We start from the raw sequence: 22,454 nt of genomic DNA, 5'->3' as shown, positions 1-22,454 counted from the left end.
TTGGAAGGTTGGCCTTGGGCTAAGATTTACATACTTAACTACATGTGGACAAAGATGACTTATCAATTATTGCACAGGCCAGACCCTTACCATGTCATAAAAAAGCCAAGTTCTGACTAATAATTCTGTTGGTTTAGGCTTTAAACAGTTGTACAGTAGAACCTCAGAGCTATGAACACCTCAAGAATGGAGGCTGTTTTTAACTCTGAACAAAATGTTATGGTCGTTTTCAAAAGTTTACAATTGAACATTGACTTAATACATCTTTGAAACTTTACAATGCAGGAAATAAAATGCTGCTTTTAACCATCTTAATTTAAATGAAACAAGCACAGAAACAGTTTCCTTACCTTGTCTTTTTTTTTTTTTTTTTTTTTAAACATTCCCTTTTTTAGTAGTTTATGTTTAACACAGCACTGTACTGTATTTGCTTTTTTTTGGCTCTCTGCTACCGCCTGATTGCGTATTTCCAGTTCCAAATGAAGCATGTGGTTGACCAGTCAGTTTGTAACTCTGGTGTTCATAACTCTGAAGTTCTACTGTATATTATTTGATGTGGTTTTGTGTGGCAGGAATAAGTGATACTTTTTCCATTACTGTTCACTGGAATGAGCATTCGGTTCCCTGACCTGCAGTACTGAGCCACCTGTAATGGATGTACATACCATATTATTTTACACTGGATGCACATACCATATTATTGCGGTTTGGTCCTGGTCTCTCTCCATCTAATCGCGTTGGCATTTTCAAGCCACCATATTTCTTCCAGTATGTCCAACAGGATGCACAGAGGCGACACTGCATGTTAGGGGGACCCCAAGAATACCACTGGTAAGACTGTGTGGCTAGGGATAATAAAGGTGGAAATATATATATATTCTTAAACAGAATTGATTTACAAAGTTTATAGCCTTTACAACCATCTTTACAATCTCAAAGGAGAAAGAGACCTTTCAGCTTCACAAGGTAACAAAACTAGATCATAAGCCTGTTGTATCAAAAATGAGGCAAATTGCATCATCATTAAATGTTTTATAATGGCATTATGCAGTGTTGTTATAGCCATGGTGGTCCCAGGATCTTAGAAAGACAAGGTAGTGAGGTAACAATTTTTATTGAACCAACTTCTGTTGGTGTGAGAGAGAGAGAGAGGCTTTCGAGCTACACAGAAGAAAAGCTCTGTATAAATTCAGAAGCTTGTTTCTCTCACCAACAGAAGTTGGTCCAATAAAAGGTATTACCTTCCCCATCTTGTAGAGTCATTAGGATGGGAAAACTTCCTGGTAATGCCTTTGAGATATTTTATGCTGTAACTCCAAAACACAACCACCCCTTTTGCATAGGTGGGGGGAACTAACTTTTCCCCTCTGTTTTAGAAATCCCCTCCCCAACTTTACTTAGGGAAGAGAAAAAGTCAGTCATTTTGACTCTCCATACAGTCCTACATTTTAGCACATCTAAAAGGCTCTCCATAAAGGAGAGGGAAGCCTATTAGACCAAGACGTATTAGCCGATAAGACCATAGTGAATACAAGGATGTAACCATGCTCTTTGGACTTTCCACTACCATAATAAAGCTGTGAAAACATTATAAAGCTCTCCAATGAATTGAAGACTTGTCTTCACTCAGGAGCCATCCATTATTTCACAGGAAACATCAGCTCTTGCAGTTATTTACAATAAAATCCACCCACTCTAAAAACTTAGAAACATTTACATGAAGAAAAACCCTGCCTATTTCACCCACCCCACCCTGCATGGTAGCTTATTAAAGCTTTACTTTAGTCTTAGTGCTAGAGTACTTCTGCTGCTCTTGCACAATTGCTACATTTGCAAATCACTTACTATAGCAGCTTTCACAGGCCCGTCCTGCTCCCATGTTCTGTGCCTGTCCTCCTGTACCATTTACCACTCCTGGTTTGACATTATTTACATTGATCTGGTTGGGGTTTGGCTTGTTACTTAAAACACAAAGCAAAAAAAGGGGAAAAATTAATTGATTGTGACATGTAACTTTCCTATGTGACAAAAAATATGGCCCAGAAGATTAAAACTGAAGACATGCATTTCTCACATGTTTATGAATTCCAAAAGAAGAAACATTACTTACCAGTAAATAGAGTTTTCTGAATACATTTCCTCTGCAGATCATACTGTAGAAGTCACATGCCATTTCTCAGGAGTCCCAGAACCACTTAAAAGTAGTTAACCGTTCTGGTCATGAGCACACCTTAATTACTGACCCAAAAACATTCTAATCTAGGTGACAAAAGGGCCATATCGACAGACATCCCTCTGCTCCTCTCTGCCTGAATAACATTCTACTTAAGCCTCTAAAGAGGTAAGGAAGGAGGGAAAGTCAAGGTGGATCTGCAAGGGCAATAGATTCAGAGAATTCCATGGTAAAGTAGCCTTCCTTTCTCCTTCAGAAAATTGCCTCTTCAAATCCTGTCACTCTGTAGTAGACTGGCAAGCTTATAGGCAAGAGCTCAGAAGTACTAATTCAGACTCAAAGTTTGCCCTCCTGAAATAAGCACCTACTGCCACTGCACTATTAAAGAACTGCAGAGTAAAAGGTGTAAACTGAATCCTCAGATAACCCAAATGGGAACACCTTGTACAGACTGCAGTCTTCCCCATCTGATTCAGAGGTATTTCCTGTGCAATTTCCTAAGAGAGATGTGAAAGGAAGCATCTTAAAAGGTCAAGACCTCTATCCCATCCCATTTAGCATAGAGATTATGGCACTCCAAGCCAACAGGTAGAATCAGATTTATTTACAGACCTTATTTTACCACTCCCTTCAACAAAACCACAACAGAATTAGTTAAAGTACCAGACTGCAACACAGGGGATCTGGGTTCAATTCCAAGACGTCCTGTGTGACTTTTGGCTAGTCATTTAGGGCTTGCATCAACAGTAGGAGAATACACTCTACTGGGATGCAATTTCTAAAGCACACTCGTGCTGTGCATTAATGTGCCTGTGTAGACCATTGAGCTGCATACCTTTTTATACAGCAGTATTGCTCTGTATGTATATTCAGCACTTCATCTGCTGACTTCAGTGATATAGTTTACCACGTTTCACTAAGTGAAAGCCGACACATCAGAGCGCCAGATTCTATTCCTTCTGATGCAGCATCAACAAAGATTTAGTAAATTCCAATCAGTTATATCTGCAAAGAGGTTGCATATTAAATTATTCTTGAGACAATGGCGTTGGGCAAGCATAAATAAGATAAAGATTCCCTAGGCCAAATTGTTAAGACAAGTGGTGATATGAGGGAAAGAAAGAAAACTCCCCAGTCACTGTGTTTCCAGGGCTGTTAGAAAAATGCATCTTTTTACTTGGAAACTAATTACATGTGATTGCGAGTCACTGAGAGGCAGAGAGCCCAGACACAATTTTTTTTTTTAAGTGTTACATGCAGATTCTGCTACAGTGGCACACAAGGGGCATAAAGGCTCCACAAGTGGCCAGGAGAGCCTTTTCCAAGAGCAGGAGAAGCTTCAGACTGACCTGTGTTACTCTCCTTTAAACAACATGGTGAGGAAGGAGTGTGGGTGAGGGGGAAGGTCTCCGAGTGCTACAGACATTCTGGATTTCTCTGGTCTGCAGGGCTCCCCAGGCAAGGCAGAAAAAGAAGAATTAATAACTGGGGCCTTTTTACAATTGTGGTTCAATTGTTCTGTTCTTCAGCTGATGCACTGTCATGGCCCTAATGATTGATTATTAATGGATTTGAAATGGCTCTGGGATTTGTAAGTCACGGCATGACGTTCCAACTCAAGGAGACTTGCAAAGGCAATTTGCGAAGGAGAAGAATGGAATATGGTACCTTTGCATGAGACTGCATTTCGCTGATTGCTGCCATATTAAAAATTACCTCCAAGTAGATTCTACTTCACCAAAAATTCATTTTGTGCAAATATAATTAGATTACTTAAGGTAGCTGGGGTTTTCCAAAAGTATTCTCTCTACAGGCAGGCAATGCTGCATAGTGGATAGAGCACAGGACTAGAGCAAAGAGACAAACCTCAATGCCAACTCTGCCCACATATATACACCAGCGACACCATGACAGGACCCAACCAGATCAGCCACAACATCACCAGTTAATTCACCTGCACGTCCACCAATGTAATATATGCCATCATATGCTAGCAATGCCCCTCTGCTATGTACATCGGCCAAACTGGAGAATCCCTCCATAAAAGGATAAATGGACACAAGTCAGGTATTAGGAATGACAATATACAAAAACCTGTAGGAGAACACTTCAACCTCCCTGGACACACAATAGCAGATTTAAAGGTATCCATCCTGCAGCAAAACAACTTCAGGATCAGACTCCAAAGAGAAACTGTTGAACTTCAGTTCATTTGCAAATTTGACACCATCAGCTCACGATTAAACAAAGACTGTGAATGGCTAGCCAATTACAAAAGCAGTTTCTCCTCCCTTGGTGTTCACATCTCAACTGCTAGAAGAGGGTCTCATCCTCCCTGACTGAACTAACCTCGTTATCTCTAGACTGATTCTTGCCTGCATATTTATACCTGCCTCTGGAAATTTCCACCACATGCGTCTGACGAAGTGGGTATTTGCCCACGAAAACTTATGCTCCAATACCTCTATTAGTCTATAAGGTGCCACAGGACTCTTTGTTGCTTTCAACAAGTATGGTAAGCTTTCCCAACACTTGGAGTCTTTAAATCATAACTGGATGCCTTTCTAAAAGATCTGTGGTTGAACTGGAGTACGTGTACTAGATGCAAGAAACCCTGGGTGAAATTCTCTGACCTGTGTTATATAGGAAATCAGACCAGGTGATCTTAATATAGTCTCTTCTGACATTTGAACCTATTAAAGTGACAAGATCCTTGTAAGAAGTGTTGGCTCCCAGCTTCCCTTAGATCATGAATTGACAAACAGCTCACAAAACATTGACATTTTTCCAATGTGTGACCAACCTTATGCACTTGGTTGACAGCACTAAATTAACATGGGAGCAGGAACTGAAGTCTTACTTTTCTGAAAGGAGAAACTTGTGTGCCCAAGACATATGGTAGCTAAAGATTAAACTGGTTTTATTGGTTAGAAGACTGAGTATACCACCACCAATGTACACTGGAGTGGTTCCAGTCATCCAAGTACGTACACAGCCAGATGTTCTGGTCCTGTTATGAGAAACACATTTTGGAATAACATTGTGATAAAAGAGAACAGCATTTCTCCTCTTTACTGCACATAAAGCTTTGTCAGGCCATTACTTCGTGTATCTGAAAACGTGCCTAAAACTATTTTGTGCCCACTTTTGGGGAGAAAAAAAAAAGTCTAATGTTTGTTAAAAGTATCCTTAGATATTGGTAAGATCCTTCTTGACCAACATTAAAAGTATAGATCACTGTTTTAACATACCTATAAAAGAGGGATAGAATATAATCATGCATGGAAATTTTTCTAGTCTATACTGAGTCTTCAAATAGTCCTATCTAAAACGGGAGGAAGAATGGTCTTGGGGTTAAGACACAAAATGATGAGTCAAGAGACAGAGGGTCTATTTTCAGCTATGCCACAAAGAAATTTCTTGCCCTGTGCTGTGACTATGGCTCTTCAAGATGTGTCACCCTATGGATGCTCCACTTCAAGTGTGTATGAACCTCCCATGAGGGTGTCGAGGTGAGTCCCGCATCCTAACAGGGAAGCATCAGGGTTAGTCACTGTTGGGGTTGGGTGACAGAAAGGGATAAACACACAAATGCTGCATTGCTCCTACCACCAGTCTAGGGAGTTTGTTAAGTGCAAGGGGACTGTCACCTACCTGTCCAAATTGACCCTGTTCAGAGAATAGGTAGTTTTTAGCCAACCCTGGAAGCAGCAGAGGTGTAGCCTTGTGTGATTGGTCACAAAGATACAAGCTGTCACACAGCCCATGAGTTGAAGACGGTACTTTATTGTGACCCAAGGGCTTCCCTGAATTGTCCCTACCAGACCAAACAAGGTCACAAATCTGTCCAAAGGGAGGTACGAGTATACCCTTATAAACTGTATCCTTTGTACACATACCAGCATGGATTTCTTTACTTTCAGCTGTAGGCCCAACTCTTGGAACAGAGCGAGGGTCATCTGGATGGCAATAACACTGCCTCAAAGGTGTTGCTCTTGAGTAGCCAGTTGTGGAAGTACAAGATGACCAATATCACTTCCTGCCTAAGGTAAGCTGCCACAACCACTAGAACCTTTGAAAATACTCTTGAAGCTCAGGATAGGCCGAAGGGGAGCACTCAATACTGAAAATGATCTCGACCTATAATGAATCGTCAGTATTTCCTGTGTGATGGGTGTATAGTTATATGAAAGTAGGCATCCTATAGGTTGAAGGACAAAAGCCAATCCCCATTCTCTAGTAAAGGAAGAGAAGGTTTCTCACTTTGCAGTAACTGAGGTTCTTCGAGATGTGTCCCCCTGTGGGTGCTCCACTGTGCGTCCCAGCGCCGTTGATCGGAGATCTTCGGTAGCAGTGCCTGGTCGGGATGCATACACTCAGCTGCTGTCTTACAGCGTCGTTAGGGTCTGCCTGAGCACGCGCGTCCTGCACCCTCCCATCAGCTCCTTCTCTACTATAGAGTTGTCTGATTAGTACTCCAAAGTAGAGGGGAGGAGGGTGAGTAGTGGAGCACCCAACGGGGGACACACCTCGAAGAACCTCAGTTACTGCAAGGTGAGTAACCTTCTCTTCTTCTTCGAGTGCTGTCCCTGTGGGTGCTCCACTCCAGGTGAATGTGAAGCAGTACCCACTATGGTTGGTGGGATTTTGGAGTTGCGGAAGTGATAATGGTAGACAGTACTGTGTGGCCCACTATGGTGTCTGCTGTGGTATCCTGTGCGATAGCATAATGTTTGGTTAATGTGTGGTCAGATGTCCACGTGACCGCCTTGCATATATTGGTAATAGGTATGTTGTGGAGGAATGCAACGGATGCTGACATCACCCAAGTACAGTGAGTTCTGATGCCCTTGGGTGGTTGAGCATTCTGAGTCTGGTAGCAGGATCTGATGCAGTCAGAGATCCACTTGGATCTCTCGGTAGTGGACACAAATAGCCTAAGAGATTTACGGAATGCCTTAGTTCTGTCTAGATAAAATGCAATTGCCAGTCTGACATCAAGGTAGGGTGACCAGACAGCAAGTGTGAAAAATATCGGGACAGAGGGTGGTGGGGTAATAGGAGCCTATATAAGAAAAAGCCCCAAATATTGGGACTGTCCCTATAAAATCAGGACATCTGGTCACCCTATGTCCAGGGTGACGTAATGCTGCTTCCTGTGGAGTCTTGTGAGGTTTGGGATAGAATGCAGGTAAGTGTATTGGCTGGTTAAGGTGGAAAGTAGACACCACCTTGGGGAGGAATTTGGGGTGGGGTCGCATTGTAACCTTGTCTTTAGAGAAAATCGTGTAGGGAGGGTAGGCCATCAGGGTGCTTATTTCACCGACCCCTCTCACTGACGTTATGGCAACCAAGAAAACTACTTTCATAGACATGTGGAGTATGGACGAGATAGCCAGGGGCTCGAAGGGAGGCCTCAGAGAATTAGGTTGAGATTCCAGGAGGCTGCTGGTGGGTGAATCTCAGGGTAGAGATTTTGAAGGCCCGTGAGGAAGCACTTTATGGTGGAGTGGGCAAAAAGTGAATATCTGTTCAGCGGATCATGGAAGGTGGTGAGAGCCACAAGGTGTACTCTGATAGAGCTGAGCAAGAGCCTGTCCTGTTTTAGTTTTAAAAGGTAGTCTATGACGTCAAGGAGGGTCAGAGTCTGGGATGTCAAGCATCTGTGGAAGCACCACATGGAGAACTATTTTCACTTTTGCAGGCAAGTCTTATGAGTGGAGTCTCTTCTACTGTGCATGACGACGTATTGGTCCTGCTCTGAACAGGCTAATTCGTGGGTTTGAAACCATGAAGGAACCACGCCGTTAGTTGGAGTTTCTGGAGCTGCGGATGGAGAAGCCGACTGTTGTCCTGGGAGAGCAGGTTTTCTGGTTTTGTCCACCATTGTAGGGAGGGCAATACCTTTGCTGGAAGAGTTAGCATCATGCAGAAGCTGTGTCTGCGGGGTTTGTACTTGGAGTTGAGCCAACCCTGAAGACATCTCATATGCAGTCTGGCATATTTGACTATGAAGGTGGTGGCTGCCATGTGGCCAAGAAGCTGTAGGCAGGTTCGTGCCTGTATTCTGGGGCGAACAGAAAGCGTGTGTATGAGATGCGTAATAGCGAGGAATCTGTTGTGTGGGAGCAAGGCTCTGGTTCGAATTGAGTCCAGGTGAGCTCCAACGAACTCGATCTGCTGTGTGGGTATCAAGGTGGATTTTTGGAAGTTTATTTGCAGGCCTAGACTGTGGAAGAGGGAGATGATAAAATGCGTCGCCTTTAATGTCTTGTCGTATGAGCTGCCTTTTATAAGGCAGTCATCTAGGTAGGGGAAAAGTATAATCCCGTGTTTGCAGAGATGGGCAGCAATTACGGCTACGGGTATACTCTCGGTGCTGTGGAGAGTCTGAATGGAAGCACTCTGTATTGAAAATGGTAGTGTCCAATTGTGAATCGCAGGAAGCGTCTATGTGCTGGATGAATGGGTATGTGAAAATAGGCATCTTGTAGGTCGAGGGCTGTAAACCAGTCCCCTTGTTCTACGCGGATATTACTGTGTCCAATGTGACCATCTTGAATTTCTGTACACGTACAAATTTGTTCACTTGGTGTAGGTCCAGTATAGGTCTCCATCCCCCGCTTTTCTTTTCGGTCAGAAAGTAGAGAGAGAAGAACCCTTTTCCCTGACATTGCATTGGTACAGGTTCCACTGCACCTAGCTGTAAAAGATGAGCCACTTCTACGTGAAGTAGGTGCTTGTGAGCAGCGTCCCTGAGGAGGGACGGGGAAGGGTGGGCGGACAGGATATGAAAGGGATGGAGTAACCTGATTGAACTATTTCCAGGACCCAGCGGTCCTGTGTGACCTGTTGCCAGACATGGCGAAAAAACTGGAGGTGGTGGCCAAATGGGCAAATAAGTGGCAGAGTCAATGGGTGATTTCGCAGACCCCTGACAAACACTTCAAAATTTCTGTTTCTTTCCCGCTGGGAGGCAGGTAGCTGGTTGTGCATGGTTTTGTCTGGGCCTACGAGGGGTCTGTTGTGGTTCCTCCCAACATCATATGGTCTGGACTGGGGCCGGTGATATTGTTGTGCGCAAGGCCTCTAATAAGGTTGATATCATTGTCTCCTGGGGTATATGCCCAGTGAGAGCAGGGTGTCTCTAGAGTCTTTCATAGTGTCAAGGACTTAGTTTTTTAGAAAAAAGTTTATCTTTGTCAAAGGGAAGGTCCTCCACTTTGGTCTGCAGATCTTTGGGGACACCGGATGCAGACAGCCGGGAAGACCTGTGCATCACCGCCGCAGTTGCGGTAGGGTGGGCTGCTGTGTCCACCGTGTCCAGGGATGATTGTAGTGCCGTCCTGGACACCAATTGACCTTCGACAAGTCTGATTTAAAGTCCGCTCTCCTGTCTTCCAGGCTATAGGAGGTAAAATCAAAGAGCTTGTTGTAATTGTCATAGTCATAGATTGCGAGGAGGGCGGAGTAATTTGCAATTCTAAATTGCAAAGTGGAGGAGGTATAAACCTTGCGGCCCAGGAGGTCAAGCCATTTGAGGTCCTTGTCTTGCGGAGTGAGCTGTTTTGTTCTGTGTCGCTACAACCACTACAAGAGAGTTTGGTTGTGGGTGAGAAAATAAGAAATCTACACATCCTTAGTGGGAACATAATATTTACGTTCAGCCTTTTTCCTTGTTGGTAGCATGGAGGCAGGGGTCTGACAGAGAATGTCAGCTGGTTCTAAGAGGCGTTCATTTATGGGTAGCACGATCTTTGAGGGTGCAGAGTGTTGGAGGATTTTGAGAAGTCTGTGTTGTGTCTCCTGGACTTCCTCCAAAAGGAATGTCCTGGCTGAGTGCCACCTTCTTGAAAAGTTCCTGGAATTGTTTGAAGTCCTCCACATTTTGTGGCGGTGGAGGCATGAGGGCTCCATCTGCAGCTGATGGAGAGTTAGGAGCTGGTGAATCAGGGAAGGTTCATAGCCCACCTTTTCAAGAGGGGGTTCAGGAGCTCTAGATGTAGATGGAGCTGGAGATAGAGGCGCAGAACGGGCTTGCAGTCTGGTGGAAGGGCCACGAGGAGTGGCAGCAGCAGGAGCCGACCAAGGGTTCCACTGAGGCCAAGGCACAGGGTAAGAAAAGTGAGGCCCCGCCCACGGGGGGACAAAGTAGGGAAACTGAGGCTGGTTCTTGTGAGGTGCCATGTCATGAGATAGATATGGCTCTGGTTGAGGAGGAGAATCAGGCGGGGAGAACTCTGCCTACTGCTGCATGTCACTCTCGCTGTCAGTGAGGGTAGCCAGGTTGGGTGCCGAGAGTGGCTGTTCAAACATTGAACGCTGTGTGTTAAGGAGCAGAGAGTCAGGCTCAGGGGCCATGGAGATGTCATCTTGAAGCAAAAATTGCTGCTGCTCCATGGGCTGTGGTCATGCAGGGCACGGAGTGTGAGCAGAAGCCCGCAGCGACTTTTGTTTAGCTTTCATGGGCGCCGTGGGCTGTTTATGGGCACCCTGCATGGGACCCGTGTCTCCTGCGGGGGTGATGGGCAGGCTCGAACATGCGGGGTGGAACATGCTGCCGGTACTGGGTCCATCTTCAGTGCCAATGGGACCAGTGCCAAAGAGAGCTTCCCGCCGTGGGAAGTCAGGTCCCTGCTTTTGTGCCCTGCATGAGCCGTGGCTGAGGAGCTGGGGCGGTTGGAGGCAGCTGCTTTTGGCACTGTCAGCACCGAGGGTAAAGATCTCGCAGGAGACCCTTTACCCTTTTGAAAGTCTCTGTGCAGAGACATTGGGGCTTCCTGTCTCTTCGCTTGAGAGGGTGAAGCCGTGCACCCGACCGGTTCCGACCTAGCAGGGGAGCACGAGGGAGAGGGTTTACTTGTGCCCATCTCCATAGGTGGCTGCGGAGATTTCTCCATCAGGAGCATTTTTAGCCGCAAGTCCCTGTCACAACGAGCCCTGGTTTTCAGGCTGGTACAATGGATACACTTGGCAGGCATGTGTATCTCACTGAGGCACTTCACATACCATGAGTGTCCGTCAGACTCCTTGCAGAAGTCACATTTCTTAAAGCCCGGGGACCTCGACATCATTGACTAGGATTGCCTGGGGGAGAGTCTCAACAGGAGACAAACGGGAGAGAAAAAGTTTTTTTTTTTTTTTAAACTAACGAACTATTCTAAAGGAAGGGAGAGAACTGGGATATTTCTAACTATTTCTATTTCTTTTTACTTCTTTCCTTCAGTGACCAGGGAAGAGGTTCAGCACTGCCCCGAGTCACATCTTCAGCCGAGGATGGCTGAGGAGGAACTGACGGGGGTGTGGGACGCATGCGCTCAGGCAGACCCTAACGCCGCCGCGAGACAACAGCTGAGCATGTGCATCCCGACCAGGCACTGCTACCGAAGATCTCCGATCAATGGCACTGGGACGCACTGTCATCTGGAGTAGAGCACCCACAGTGACAGTACTTGAAGAAGAATTAAAGTGCTAGAGTCACCATCCTGAACTTCTGAGGCTTCATGAATTTGTTCAGTCTCAGATCTAAGATCAACCTCCAACCTCTGTCCTCCTTTGGCCCTAGTAAATATTTTGAGTAGAAGCCCCTAACCCTAGGGGAAGGGTTCTATCGTTCCTAGTCAGAGAAGAAAGTCTACTTCTTGCCTCAGTATAAATTTGTGAGGGGGGGGTCCCTGAAGACAGATGGGAAAGGGGGGGTAGAAGGGAGGAGTGACAGACTGGATAGTATATCCCGATATTATAAACTTCAAGAATCATCAGTCCATGGTGATTCACTCCCAAGCCTGGTCAGAATGGACAAGACAGTCCCCAAAGGCAGGGAGGTAGGTTAGAGCGCAGAAACTGTAAATCCAGAGTCATCGTCGAACCCTAGACCAACCCATCAAAACTGTTTAGATGACACCTGGATGGTCATGGAGGGCAGCTAAGCAGCCCTCTTCCTCTGAAACCTGTCTCTCTCTCTGGGGCTCTATGGTACTCCAAGAACTGTGCAGAGCATGACCTCTGGGCAGCCTGAGACCTACTAAAACATTTCTTGCTCGTAGGTGTGTAAATGCCCAAGGAACGTACGGTAGCCCCAGAACCCTTCAATGTGTGCAGGGAGTCATTTTTGTCTCCAAGAAAAGTTTATGACCATCAAAGGAAGCCCTCTACTGTGTTCTGAACCTCTTTAGAAATTCCAAAAGTTGGAGCCATGATACCCTATGCATAACTACTGCAATAGAGATGGATGTGGCAGCACTATCGGCAGCAACTAGAGACACTTGGAGAGCTGTTCTGGCCAACAGCTGACCCTCGGTAACGACAGACTGGAACTGCTCCCTGCAGATGTGTGGCAGCTGCTCAATAAAAGCCCTGTGCTTGTTATAATTAGTAAAAGTTATATGTTGGCCATACCTGGTATGGTATCTTGTGATCCAGAACTTCGGCAGCCCTGCCTAGTAAGACTTTTGTCCAAAGAGATCCAGCCACCTTTGATCCTTGTCATAAGGGGTAGATCTTGAAAAATGCTGTCTACACCTTTCATTCACCACATCCACTACTGGGAAGTTAGGAGGGGATGGGAAAATAAAAAATCAGAATCCTTAAGGGGCACATCGTACTTATCAATCCTTTTGCACTTTGATGGAATAGTGGCAGGCGCCAGATCATCTTCGCCACATCCAGAAGAGCCTCATTAATAGGTAGCATCACTCTGGAGGGTGTTGCAGACGGCAAAATATCTAGCAGCTTGTGTTGTGGATCTTTGGCCTCCTCCAGAGGGATCTGCAAGATGTCTGCTTCCATTCTAAGGAGGCCCTGAGACTGCCTAAAGTAAGCCGCCATAGAATGTGAAGGCTTCTGGCAAGCAGAGGCTAGGGCAGGGGTCAGCAACCTTTCTGAAGCAGTGTGCTGAATCTTCATTTATTCACTTTAATTTAAGGTTTCATGTGCCAGTAATACATTTTAATGTTTTTTAGAAGGTCTCTCTCTCTAAGTCTATATATTATATAACTAAACTAGTGTTGTATTGTAAAATAAACAAGGTTTTCAAAATGCTTAAGAAGCTTCATTTAAAATTAAATTAAAATGTTGATCTTATGCCGCCGGCCTGTTCAGCCCGCTGCTGGTCTGGGGTTCTGTTCACCTAGGCCGGCAGCGGGCTGAATGGGGCCTGCGGCCGGGACTCCAGCTGGCAAGGGTCCAGCAGCCAGAACCCCAGACCAGCAGCGGGCAGTGCGGGGCCAGCGGCTCGGACCCCAGACCGGCACTGGGCTGAGCAGCTCAGCCCGCTGCCACTCAGGGGTTCCATCCGCTGGCTCCTGCCAGCCAGGATCCCGGCTGCCGGACCCGCTCAGCCCTCTGCCAGCCTGGGGTCCTGGCCCTGCCCACATACAGTGGGTTCCTACGTTCTCCCTGGTTCTGGCCCATTCTCTTCCTCTCTCTCTGCACTGAGCTGAGGGCAGGAGTGCACTGAGCACAGGGCTGGGGGTGAAGGGGTAGGTTGGGGGTTGCCGTATAGTGTCTGGGCCGGCGCTAGAATGAGGGAGGAGGCTCAGAGTTGGGGCAGGAGATTTGGGAGTGGAGCTCTTACCTGGGAAGCTCCCATTTGGTGCAAGGGGTGCAGGTGTGGGGGGTGCAAGAGTCAGGATTTGGGGGGGTGCATGGGGTGTGGGGGTAGGGTGACCAGATGAGAGATGTTAAATATTGGGACGAGGGGGGTGGGTTGCCGGTGGAGCAACAAAACAAAAAAAAACAACCAACACATCAAGAGCCACTGGAGCATAGGAAAAATTGGTGGGGGCTGAGCACCCACCAGCAAATCCACATTCCGCCCCCCTCCCCCCCCCGCACCAACTCACCTTTGCTCTGCCTCCATCTCCCTGAGCTGGCAGCCATGTCCTGCTTCTCCCCCCCCCCCCAGTGCTTGCGCAGCCATACAGCTGATTAGCGCAAGCCAGGGAGGGGTGAGGACGATGAATGCAGCGTGCTTGGGGAAGAGGCAGGGCCAAGGCGGGGATTTGGGGAAGGATCCAATGTGGGGGAGGGGCAGAATCGAGGCAGGGCCGGGGGGAGCTGGAGCAGGGGGGCACAAGCCCCCTCCGCCTGTGCGCCGGAGGGCAAAATATCGGAACAATTCGAGTCCCAACAATACATCGGTCAGGACACAGGACAAACAAGTAAATATCGGGACAGTTCCGATAAAATCGGGACATCTGGTCACCCTATGTGGGGGTGTGTGTGCAAGTGTCAGGGCAGAGGGCTGGGGGCATGTGAAGGGGGTACAGGTGTCATGGCATGGGGTTGCGGGGCTGCAGGGCTCAGGGCAGAGGGCTGGGGTTGTGGGGTGCTCATGGCAGGGGACTGGAGAGGATATGCCCCTATTCCACCACCCTCTCCCTTCCCCAAGGCCCTGCCCCCACTTCTTCTCTGCCTCCGCCAGGAGCAGCGAGCACGCTGACTCCACTCCTCCCCGACCCCCTCCCTCACAAGGGCCATCAGCTGATTGGCTGGTAGGGAGGGAGGGATGGAGAGGAGGAGGAGGGGCAGGAACCCAGCACACTGCGGGAAGAGGCAGGGGAGCCGGCAGGACCAAGCTTCTGCCCCCTGCCCCCATGGGAGGGGGTGGGGGCGGAAGGCAGAGAAGAGTGGGCCAGGCTGGGCTGGGCAGGAATTTTAATGGCACACTGCTGCATGTCGGGACACTGGCAGGCAGCAGCGTGCCATTAAAAACAAATCGGCTCACGTGCCATCTTTGGCACATGTGCTATAGGTTGCCGATCTCTGGGCTAGGGACACCATCCCTGCTCATCCTGGCTAATAGCCATTGATGGACCTATCCTCCATGAATTTATCTAGTTCTTTTTTGAACCCTGTTAGGATCTTGTCCTTCAAAACATCCTGTGGCAAAGAGTTCCACAGGTTGACTGTGCACTATGTGAAAAAATACTTCATTTTGTATTTTGTACTTCCTGATGCCTGTTAATTTAATTTGGTGATCCCTAGTTCATTTATTATGAGAAGGAGTCAATAACACTTCCTTATTTACTTTTTCCACACCAGTCATGATTCTATAGACCTCTATCATGTCCCCCCTTAGTCGTTTCTTTTCCCAGCTAGTTGGCCCTCCCTCTCCCTGTGGTTGACCGACTCGACCACCAGGGAGTTGGGGACAGGATGGTTGTACAGGTATTCATGCCCCTTGGCGGGCACCAAGTACTTCTGTTCCGCCCTCTTAGAGATGGGGGGCAAGGAAGCCGGGGTTTGCCACAAGGCCTTCAAAATCTTTGCCACCCCTTCATGGAGTGGGAGAGCCACCCTACCCAGTGCCGAGGCCAAGAGGACGTTGAAGAGGAAGTCTGAGGGTTCCTCCATATCCTCGGCTTGATGCCACCCTTTTCAACAGTTCCTGGTGGGCCTTAGAGTCCTCCTGCAGAACAGACAGAGGAGGGGCTGTAATCGCCTCATCAGGGGAGGATGAGGATGGGGTGCAGTACTCACCGGTGCCGCAGGTCACACCACTTGGTCACCCTCCAGGCACGGAACCGGTGATGAACACTCCACCGACTCCTTCTTGGGAGGCTGAAGTAGAGAGGCTGATGGTTTCTCTCAGGCTCCAGCCACCGAGCAAACCACCACTGGGGGCTGCGTTGGGGGCCCTGGGGCCCATTGGTACCACAGTGCCGGCCAAGGTGCCTGGTGCCACTGCACCTGCTGTGGCACCCGCGGAGCTGGCTGTTCAGCCTGACTAGCCTGTCCCAAAGACTAACAACTATGAAGGGAGGCCGGGTTGGCGTACAACCTGCCGCTGTCCCTGGACCGGGAGGAGTGGGTGGAGTCAGGAACAGTTGCAACCACGAGACCGTGCTCCCAGTGTGGAGGAGCGGGAGTACCGCTGGTAGCAACTGCTCCATGATCGGCTCCAACGGGCGGATCCGTGCCGGCGAGGTGCCGGCGATCGATGCCTGGGACTGCAGGAGCAGTGCCATGGTGGGGTCCTGGAGCAAGATGAAGAATGGCAATGGCGTTGATGCCTGGAACCCCTGCCAGTCAGTACCCAGCCAGACAACCTGGTGGGGGTTGATGGGACTGGCGCGGACCGCATATGGAGTGATCGCTGAGTGGCGAACGGCGTCGGGAACATTCCCTAGACCGTGAACGGTACCGACCAGGCGACTATTGCGGAGATCCAAGTAATGGCTTGCCTCTGGACCAGGGAGCCAATGGTGGCAGTGCCCCTGGTACCAGAAGAGACATAACATCCTGGGCTACTTGCATGGAGGGCATCCAGACATCTGGGGAGGTCGGTGCAGATTGGGCTGGGCTACCCCACTCAACCTGAGTCAGAGGCCTGGAGGCCGACGGGGATCGAGAACTGCCCAACATGGGTCTAGTCTCTGCCCCGGTCTTGCTCCAGTGTCGTCTGAGCTTTTTTAGAGCATCTTGCAGATGGGGAGTGGTGCTGGCTGGTGGAAGGCACTGAAGGGTTGCCGCTTGAAGGATCTGCATTCTTGCAGCGATCACTGAGATGGGTTTCCCCCAGACAGCGTAAACAGTCCACGTATGGATCACTCACTGAAATCAGCTGTCTGCAAGTGTCACACAACAAAGACCAGGGCACGGGGCATGCCCCGACTCGGGCGCACTAAACTAACACTAAACTAAACTACTTTAACTACAGGTACTACTAACTATGAAGAGTTCAAGAGGGAGGCTGCAGCCAAACTGGAGCAGAGTAGTTCTGACACACCTTCACTGGTGGCAAGGCGAAACCGAGGGTGGGGGGCTACTCTCATTACCACTTCAAAAGTTATTTTTCCTCTCTTGGTATCCTGCTGTTAAATGAATTGTCTCATTAGACTGACCTCACACTTGGTAAGGCAACTCCCATCCTTTCATGTATTTATACCTGCTCCTGTATTTTTCCACTCTATGTATCTGATGAAGTGGGTTCTAGCCCACAAAAGCTTATGCCCAAATAAATCTGTTAGTTTCTAAGGTGCCACATGGACTCCTCGTTGTTTTTGCTGATACAGACTAACACGGCTACCACTCTGAAACCTTTAAGTCTTTTCAGCATTTGGGTACCTTTCAGCAGTTGAGTCATGTTTACAATAGAAAATTTCAAGTGTAGATAAGCTACTTATTTAAAGCAGAATAATTCAAGTTTGGATAGGCTACATATTGACCAGATAGATCACTATGAAGAGAAGATTTGAAAGTGGTGCATGCAAGAGACGGCAAAAACAACTGAGTGAAGCAGTAGCTAAGAGCTCAAAGCCAATAACTTCATTTCTCAAACCACTGGAAAACACAAAGGTGGGAAATTCTGAAGAATATCTTCCTGTTTCACTGCATGGGATGTCCAAAACTAGATGGTCTGCACAGATGGATGGTGTTCAACCAGTTGCGCAGCATTTGAATTCAGTGAGAAAGGCTTTAAATGAGCTGGAATCTCTCAATCTCTCTTTGGCAGTTCAACAGACTGAGGCCTGGTCGACACTACGCGTTTAAACCGATTTTAGCAGCGTTAAACTGATTTAACGCCGCACCCGTCCACACTACGAGGCCCTTTATATTCATATTAAGGCCTCTTTAAACTGGTTTCTGTACTCCTCCCCGACGAGAGGAGTAGCGCTAATATCGGTATTACCATATCGGATTAGGGTTAGTGTGGCCGCAAATCGACGTTATTGGCCTCCAGGTGGTATCCCACAGTGCACCACTGTGACCGCTCTGGACAGCAATCTGAACTCGGATGCACTGGCCAGGTACACAGGAAAAGCCCCGCGAACTTTTGAAATTAATTTCCTGCTTGCCCAGCGTGGAGAGCTCATCAGCACAGGTGACCACGCAGAGTTCATCATCACAGGTAACAATGCAGTCTCCTGAGAATCGAAAAAGAGCTCCAGCATGGACTGCAAGGGTGGTACTGGATCTGATCGCTATATGGGGAGAGGATTCAGTGCTAACAGAACTGCGTTCCAAAAGACGAAATGAAAAAGTATTTGAAAGAATTTCCAAGGCTATGATGGAAAAAGGCCACAGCAGGGACTCAGTGCAGTGCAGAGTGAAAGTTAAGGAGCTCAGACAAGCCTACCAGAAAACCAAAGAAGCAAACAGAAGGTCCGGTGCAGGACCAAAAACATGCCGCTTCTATGCTGAGCTGCATGCAATTTTAGGGGGCTGCGCCACAACTACCCCACCCCTGTCCATGGATTCCGGGGTGGGGGTTGGAATCTCAGCCATGGCTGAGGATTATGCGGACGGGGAAGATGACGAAGAAGAGGATGAGCTTGCAGAGAGCACATAGCACTCCGTTAGCCCCAACAGCCAGGAGCTTTTTCTGACCCAGACGGAATTACCCTCCTAGCCCTCCCAAGCCACTATCCCAGACAATGAAGCCATGGAAGGGACCTCTGGTGAGTGTACCTTTGTAAATATAAAACATGGTTTAAAAGCAAGCGTTTTTTAATGATTGATTTGCCCTAAGGACTTGGGATGCATTCGCGGCCAGTAAAGTTACTTAGAAAAGTTTGTTAACATGTCTGGGGATTGAGCGGAAATCCTCCAGGGACATCTCCATGAAGCGCTCCTGGAGGTACTCCAAAAGCCTTTGCAGAAGGTTTCTGGGCAAGGCAGCCTTGTTCCGTCCACCATGGTAGGACATTTTACCACGCCATGCATGCAGCAAGTAATCGGGTATCATTGCATGACAAAGCATAGCTGCGTATGGTCCCGGTGATTGCTGGCATTCAAGAAACATCCGTTCTTTATCTCACTGTGTTATCCTCAGCAGAGTGATATCGTTCAGGGTAACCTGGTTGAAAAATCAGGAATTTAATTAAGGGGACAGAGATGCCAATTTTCCTACTGGGTTCGTGGCCTGCTGCTTAAAAAAAATCCTTCCTTGCACGTAGCCAAGCGCAGGGAGGGGAGGAGTGAAATAGCGATGAGCTTTTTCGCGTTTGGCTAGCAGAGATCTTCCCAGCTACCAGCCACGCGGTGGGGAAGGGGGATGATTAGCAGTGAGCTTTCATGATACCAGCTATGCGGTGCAGGGAGGGGAAAAGCACTGTATATATGAAGGCTGCAGAAGCCGAAAGACAGTGGCTTACCATGGCCGCATGCAAGCTGAAATCTGATGCCCGGACCTGCGTCTGTGAGATCTGTAACACCAGAGCCGCAGGCACTCAATATTAAGATGCAAAATGCGACCTTGTAGTGAAATCACATGTGCTATGTAAGGGGAATAGTGCTGTTCACTGTGAAAGAGTATAACCATTGTTCTGTAAAACGTATCTTTTAAAATACTTCTCTCCCTTTTTTCCCTCCCTCATGCAGCTGCAAATTTTTCAAGCATCCCTACTCCGTCCCGAAGGCTATCTCAGATAAGGCGGCAGAAAAAAAAGACGCGAGAAGAAATGTTTTCCGAAATCATGGAAGTGACCCGCAATGAAAGAGCGCATCTGAATGAGTGGAAGGACGTGGTAGCAAAGTACAGGAAAGATGCCAGTGACCGTGAAGACAGGAGGGACCAACGTGAGGATAGGAGGGACGAACGTGAGGACAGGAGGGACACTCGAGATGAGAGGTGGCGGCACGAAGATCAGCGGTGGCGGGATGCAACTCTGGGGCTGCTGCGTGATCAAACTGACATGCTCCGGCGTCTGGTGGAGCTTCAGGAACAGCAGCAGGATCACAGAGTGCCGCTGCAGACCCTGTATAAACCACCCTCACCATGTTCCACATCCTCCTCACCCAGACGTTTAAGAACGCGTTGGGGGAGGCTCCGTGCACCCGCCCACTCCACCCCTGTGGACAGCCCAACCAAAAGGCTGTCATTACTGTGAAATGTTTTTAGCGGCCTTCTCCTTCCCTCCTATCCTCCTCCCAAACCACACCCGGGATACCTTCTCAGTTCTCTCCCTCTTATTATAATGAATTAATAAAGAATACATGATTTTTAAACTATAGTGACTTTATTTCCATAAGCAAGCTGTAATCGAAGGGGGAGGGTGGGTTGCTTACAGGGAATGAGTCAATCAAGGGGGGTGGGGGTTCATCAAGGGGAAACAAACACAGCAGTCACACCCTAGCCTGGCCAGTGATGAAGCTCGTTTTCAAAGCTTCTCTGATGTGCACCGCTTCCTGGTGTGCTCTTCTAATCTCCCTTGTGTCTGGCTGCATGTAATCAGCGGCCAGGTGATTTGCCTCAGCCTCCCACCCCGCCATAAAGGTCTCCCCGTTACTCTCTCAGAGATTGTGGAGAACACAGCAAGCAGCAATAACAAAGGGGACATTGGTTTGGCTGAGGTCTGAGCGAGTCAGTAATGTGCGCCAGCGCGCCTTTAAACGGCCAAAGGCACATTCTACCACCATTCTGCATTTGCTCAGCCTGTAGTTGAACAGCTCCTGACCACTGTCCAGGCTGCCTGTGTATGGCTTCATGAGCCATGGCATCAAGGGGTAGGCTGGGTCCCCCAGGATAACGACAGGCATTTCAACATCCCCAACTGTTATTTTCTGGTCTGGGAAGTAATTCCCTTGCTGCAGCCGTTTAAGCAGAGTATCATAGAATCTCAGGGTTGGAAGGGACCTCAGGAGGTCATCTAGTCCAACCCCCTGCTCAAAGCAGGACCAAACCCAACTAAATCATCCCAGCCAGGGCTTTGTCAAGCCTGACCTTAAAAACCTCTAAGGAAGGAGATTCCACCACCTCCCTAGGTAACCCATTCCAGTTCTTCACCACCCTACTAGTGAAAAAGTTTTTCCTAATATCCAACCTAAACCTCCCCTTCTGCAACTTGAGACCATTACTCCTTGTTCTGTCATCTTCTACCACTGAGAACAGTCTAAATCCATCCTCTTTGGAACCCCCTTTCAGGTAGTTGAAAGCAGCTATCAAATCCCCCCTCATTCTTCTCTTCTGCAGACTAAACAATCCCAGTTCCCTCAGCCTCTCCTCCATAAGTCATGTGCTCCAGCCCCCTAATCATTTTTGTTGCCCTCCGCTGGACTCTCTCCAATTTATCCACATCCTTCTTGTAGTGTGGGGCCCAAAACTGGACACAGTACTCCAAATGAGGCCTCACCAGTGCTGAGTAGAGGGGAATGATCACAGCCCTCGATCTGCTGGAAATGCCCCTACTTATACAACCCAAAATGCCATTAGCCTTCTTGGCAACAAGGGCACACTGTTGACTCATATTCAGCTTTTCGTCCACCGTAACCCCTAGGTCCTTTTCTGCAGAACTGCTGCCCAGCCATTCGGTCCCTAGTCTGTAGCAGTGCATGGGATTCTTCCGTCCTAAGTGCAGGACTCTGCACTTGTCCTTGTTGAACCTCATCATATTTCTTTTGGCCCAATCCTCTAATTTGTCTAGATCCCTCTGTATCCTAGCCCTACCCTCCAGCATATCAACCACTCCTCCCAGTTTAGTGTCATCTGCAAATTTGCTAAGGGTACAGTCCACACCATCCTCCAGATCGTTAATGAAGATATTGAATAAAACCGGCCCCAGCACTGACCCTTGGGGCACTCGACTTGATACCGGCTGCCAACTAGACATGAAACCATTGATCACTACCCGTTGAGCCCGACCATCTAGCCAGTTTTCTATCCACCTTACCGTCCATTCATCCAGCCCATACTTCTTTAACTTGCTGGCAAGAATACTGTGGGAAATTATATCAAAAGCTTTGCTAAAGTCCAGAAATAGCACATCCACTGCTTTCCCCTCATCCACAGAGCTGGTTATCTCATCATAGAAGGCAATTAGGTTAGTCAGGCATGACTTGCCCTTGGTGAATCCATGCTGACTGTTCCTGATCACTTTCCCCTCCTTTAAGTGGTTCAGAATTGATTCCTTGAGGACCTGTTCCATGATTTTTCCAGGGACTGAGGTGAGACTGACTGGCCTGTAGTTCCCTGGATCTTCCTTCTTCCCTTTTTTAAAGATGGGCACTACATTAGCCTTTTTCCAGTCATCCGGGACCTCCCCCGATCGCCATGATTTTTCAAAGATAATGGCCAATGGCTCTGCAATCTCATTGGCCAACTCCTTTAGCACCCTCGGACGCAGCGCATCCGGCCCCATGGACTTGTGCTCGTCCAGCTTTTCTAAATAGTCCCGAACTACTTCTTTCCCCACAGAGAGCTGGTCACCTCCTCCCCATACCGTGCTGCAGAGTGCAGCTGTCTGGGAGCTGACCTTGTCTGTGAAGACAGAGGCAAAAAAAGCATTGAGTACACTAGCTTTCTCCACATCCTCTGTCACTAGGTTCCCTCCCTCATTCA

At 48.1% G+C, this 22,454-nt stretch overlaps 1 protein-coding gene across 4 annotated transcripts in view; it reads right to left on the bottom strand.

Moving 5' to 3' along the window:
- Positions 1-22,454, bottom strand: part of MTA1 (metastasis associated 1) — a 174,678-nt gene that overhangs the window by 48,606 nt on the left and 103,618 nt on the right. For all 4 annotated transcript variants that reach the window (XM_045027526.1, XM_045027527.1, XM_045027530.1 and 1 more), the window contains exons 12-13: positions 1,846-1,961; positions 694-845 (exon numbers count right to left, since the gene is read on the bottom strand). In XM_045027526.1, the coding sequence (XP_044883461.1) occupies positions 694-845; positions 1,846-1,961 (268 nt within the window). The remainder of the gene's footprint in view (positions 1-693; positions 846-1,845; positions 1,962-22,454) is intronic.

The sequence above is a fragment of the Mauremys mutica genome, chromosome 8, assembly GCF_020497125.1.
Source record: "Mauremys mutica isolate MM-2020 ecotype Southern chromosome 8, ASM2049712v1, whole genome shotgun sequence".
Classification (NCBI taxonomy): Eukaryota; Metazoa; Chordata; order Testudines; family Geoemydidae; genus Mauremys; species Mauremys mutica.
Note: the sequence above shows the minus strand (reverse complement) of the source record. Positions and strands in the feature narration are given on the sequence as shown.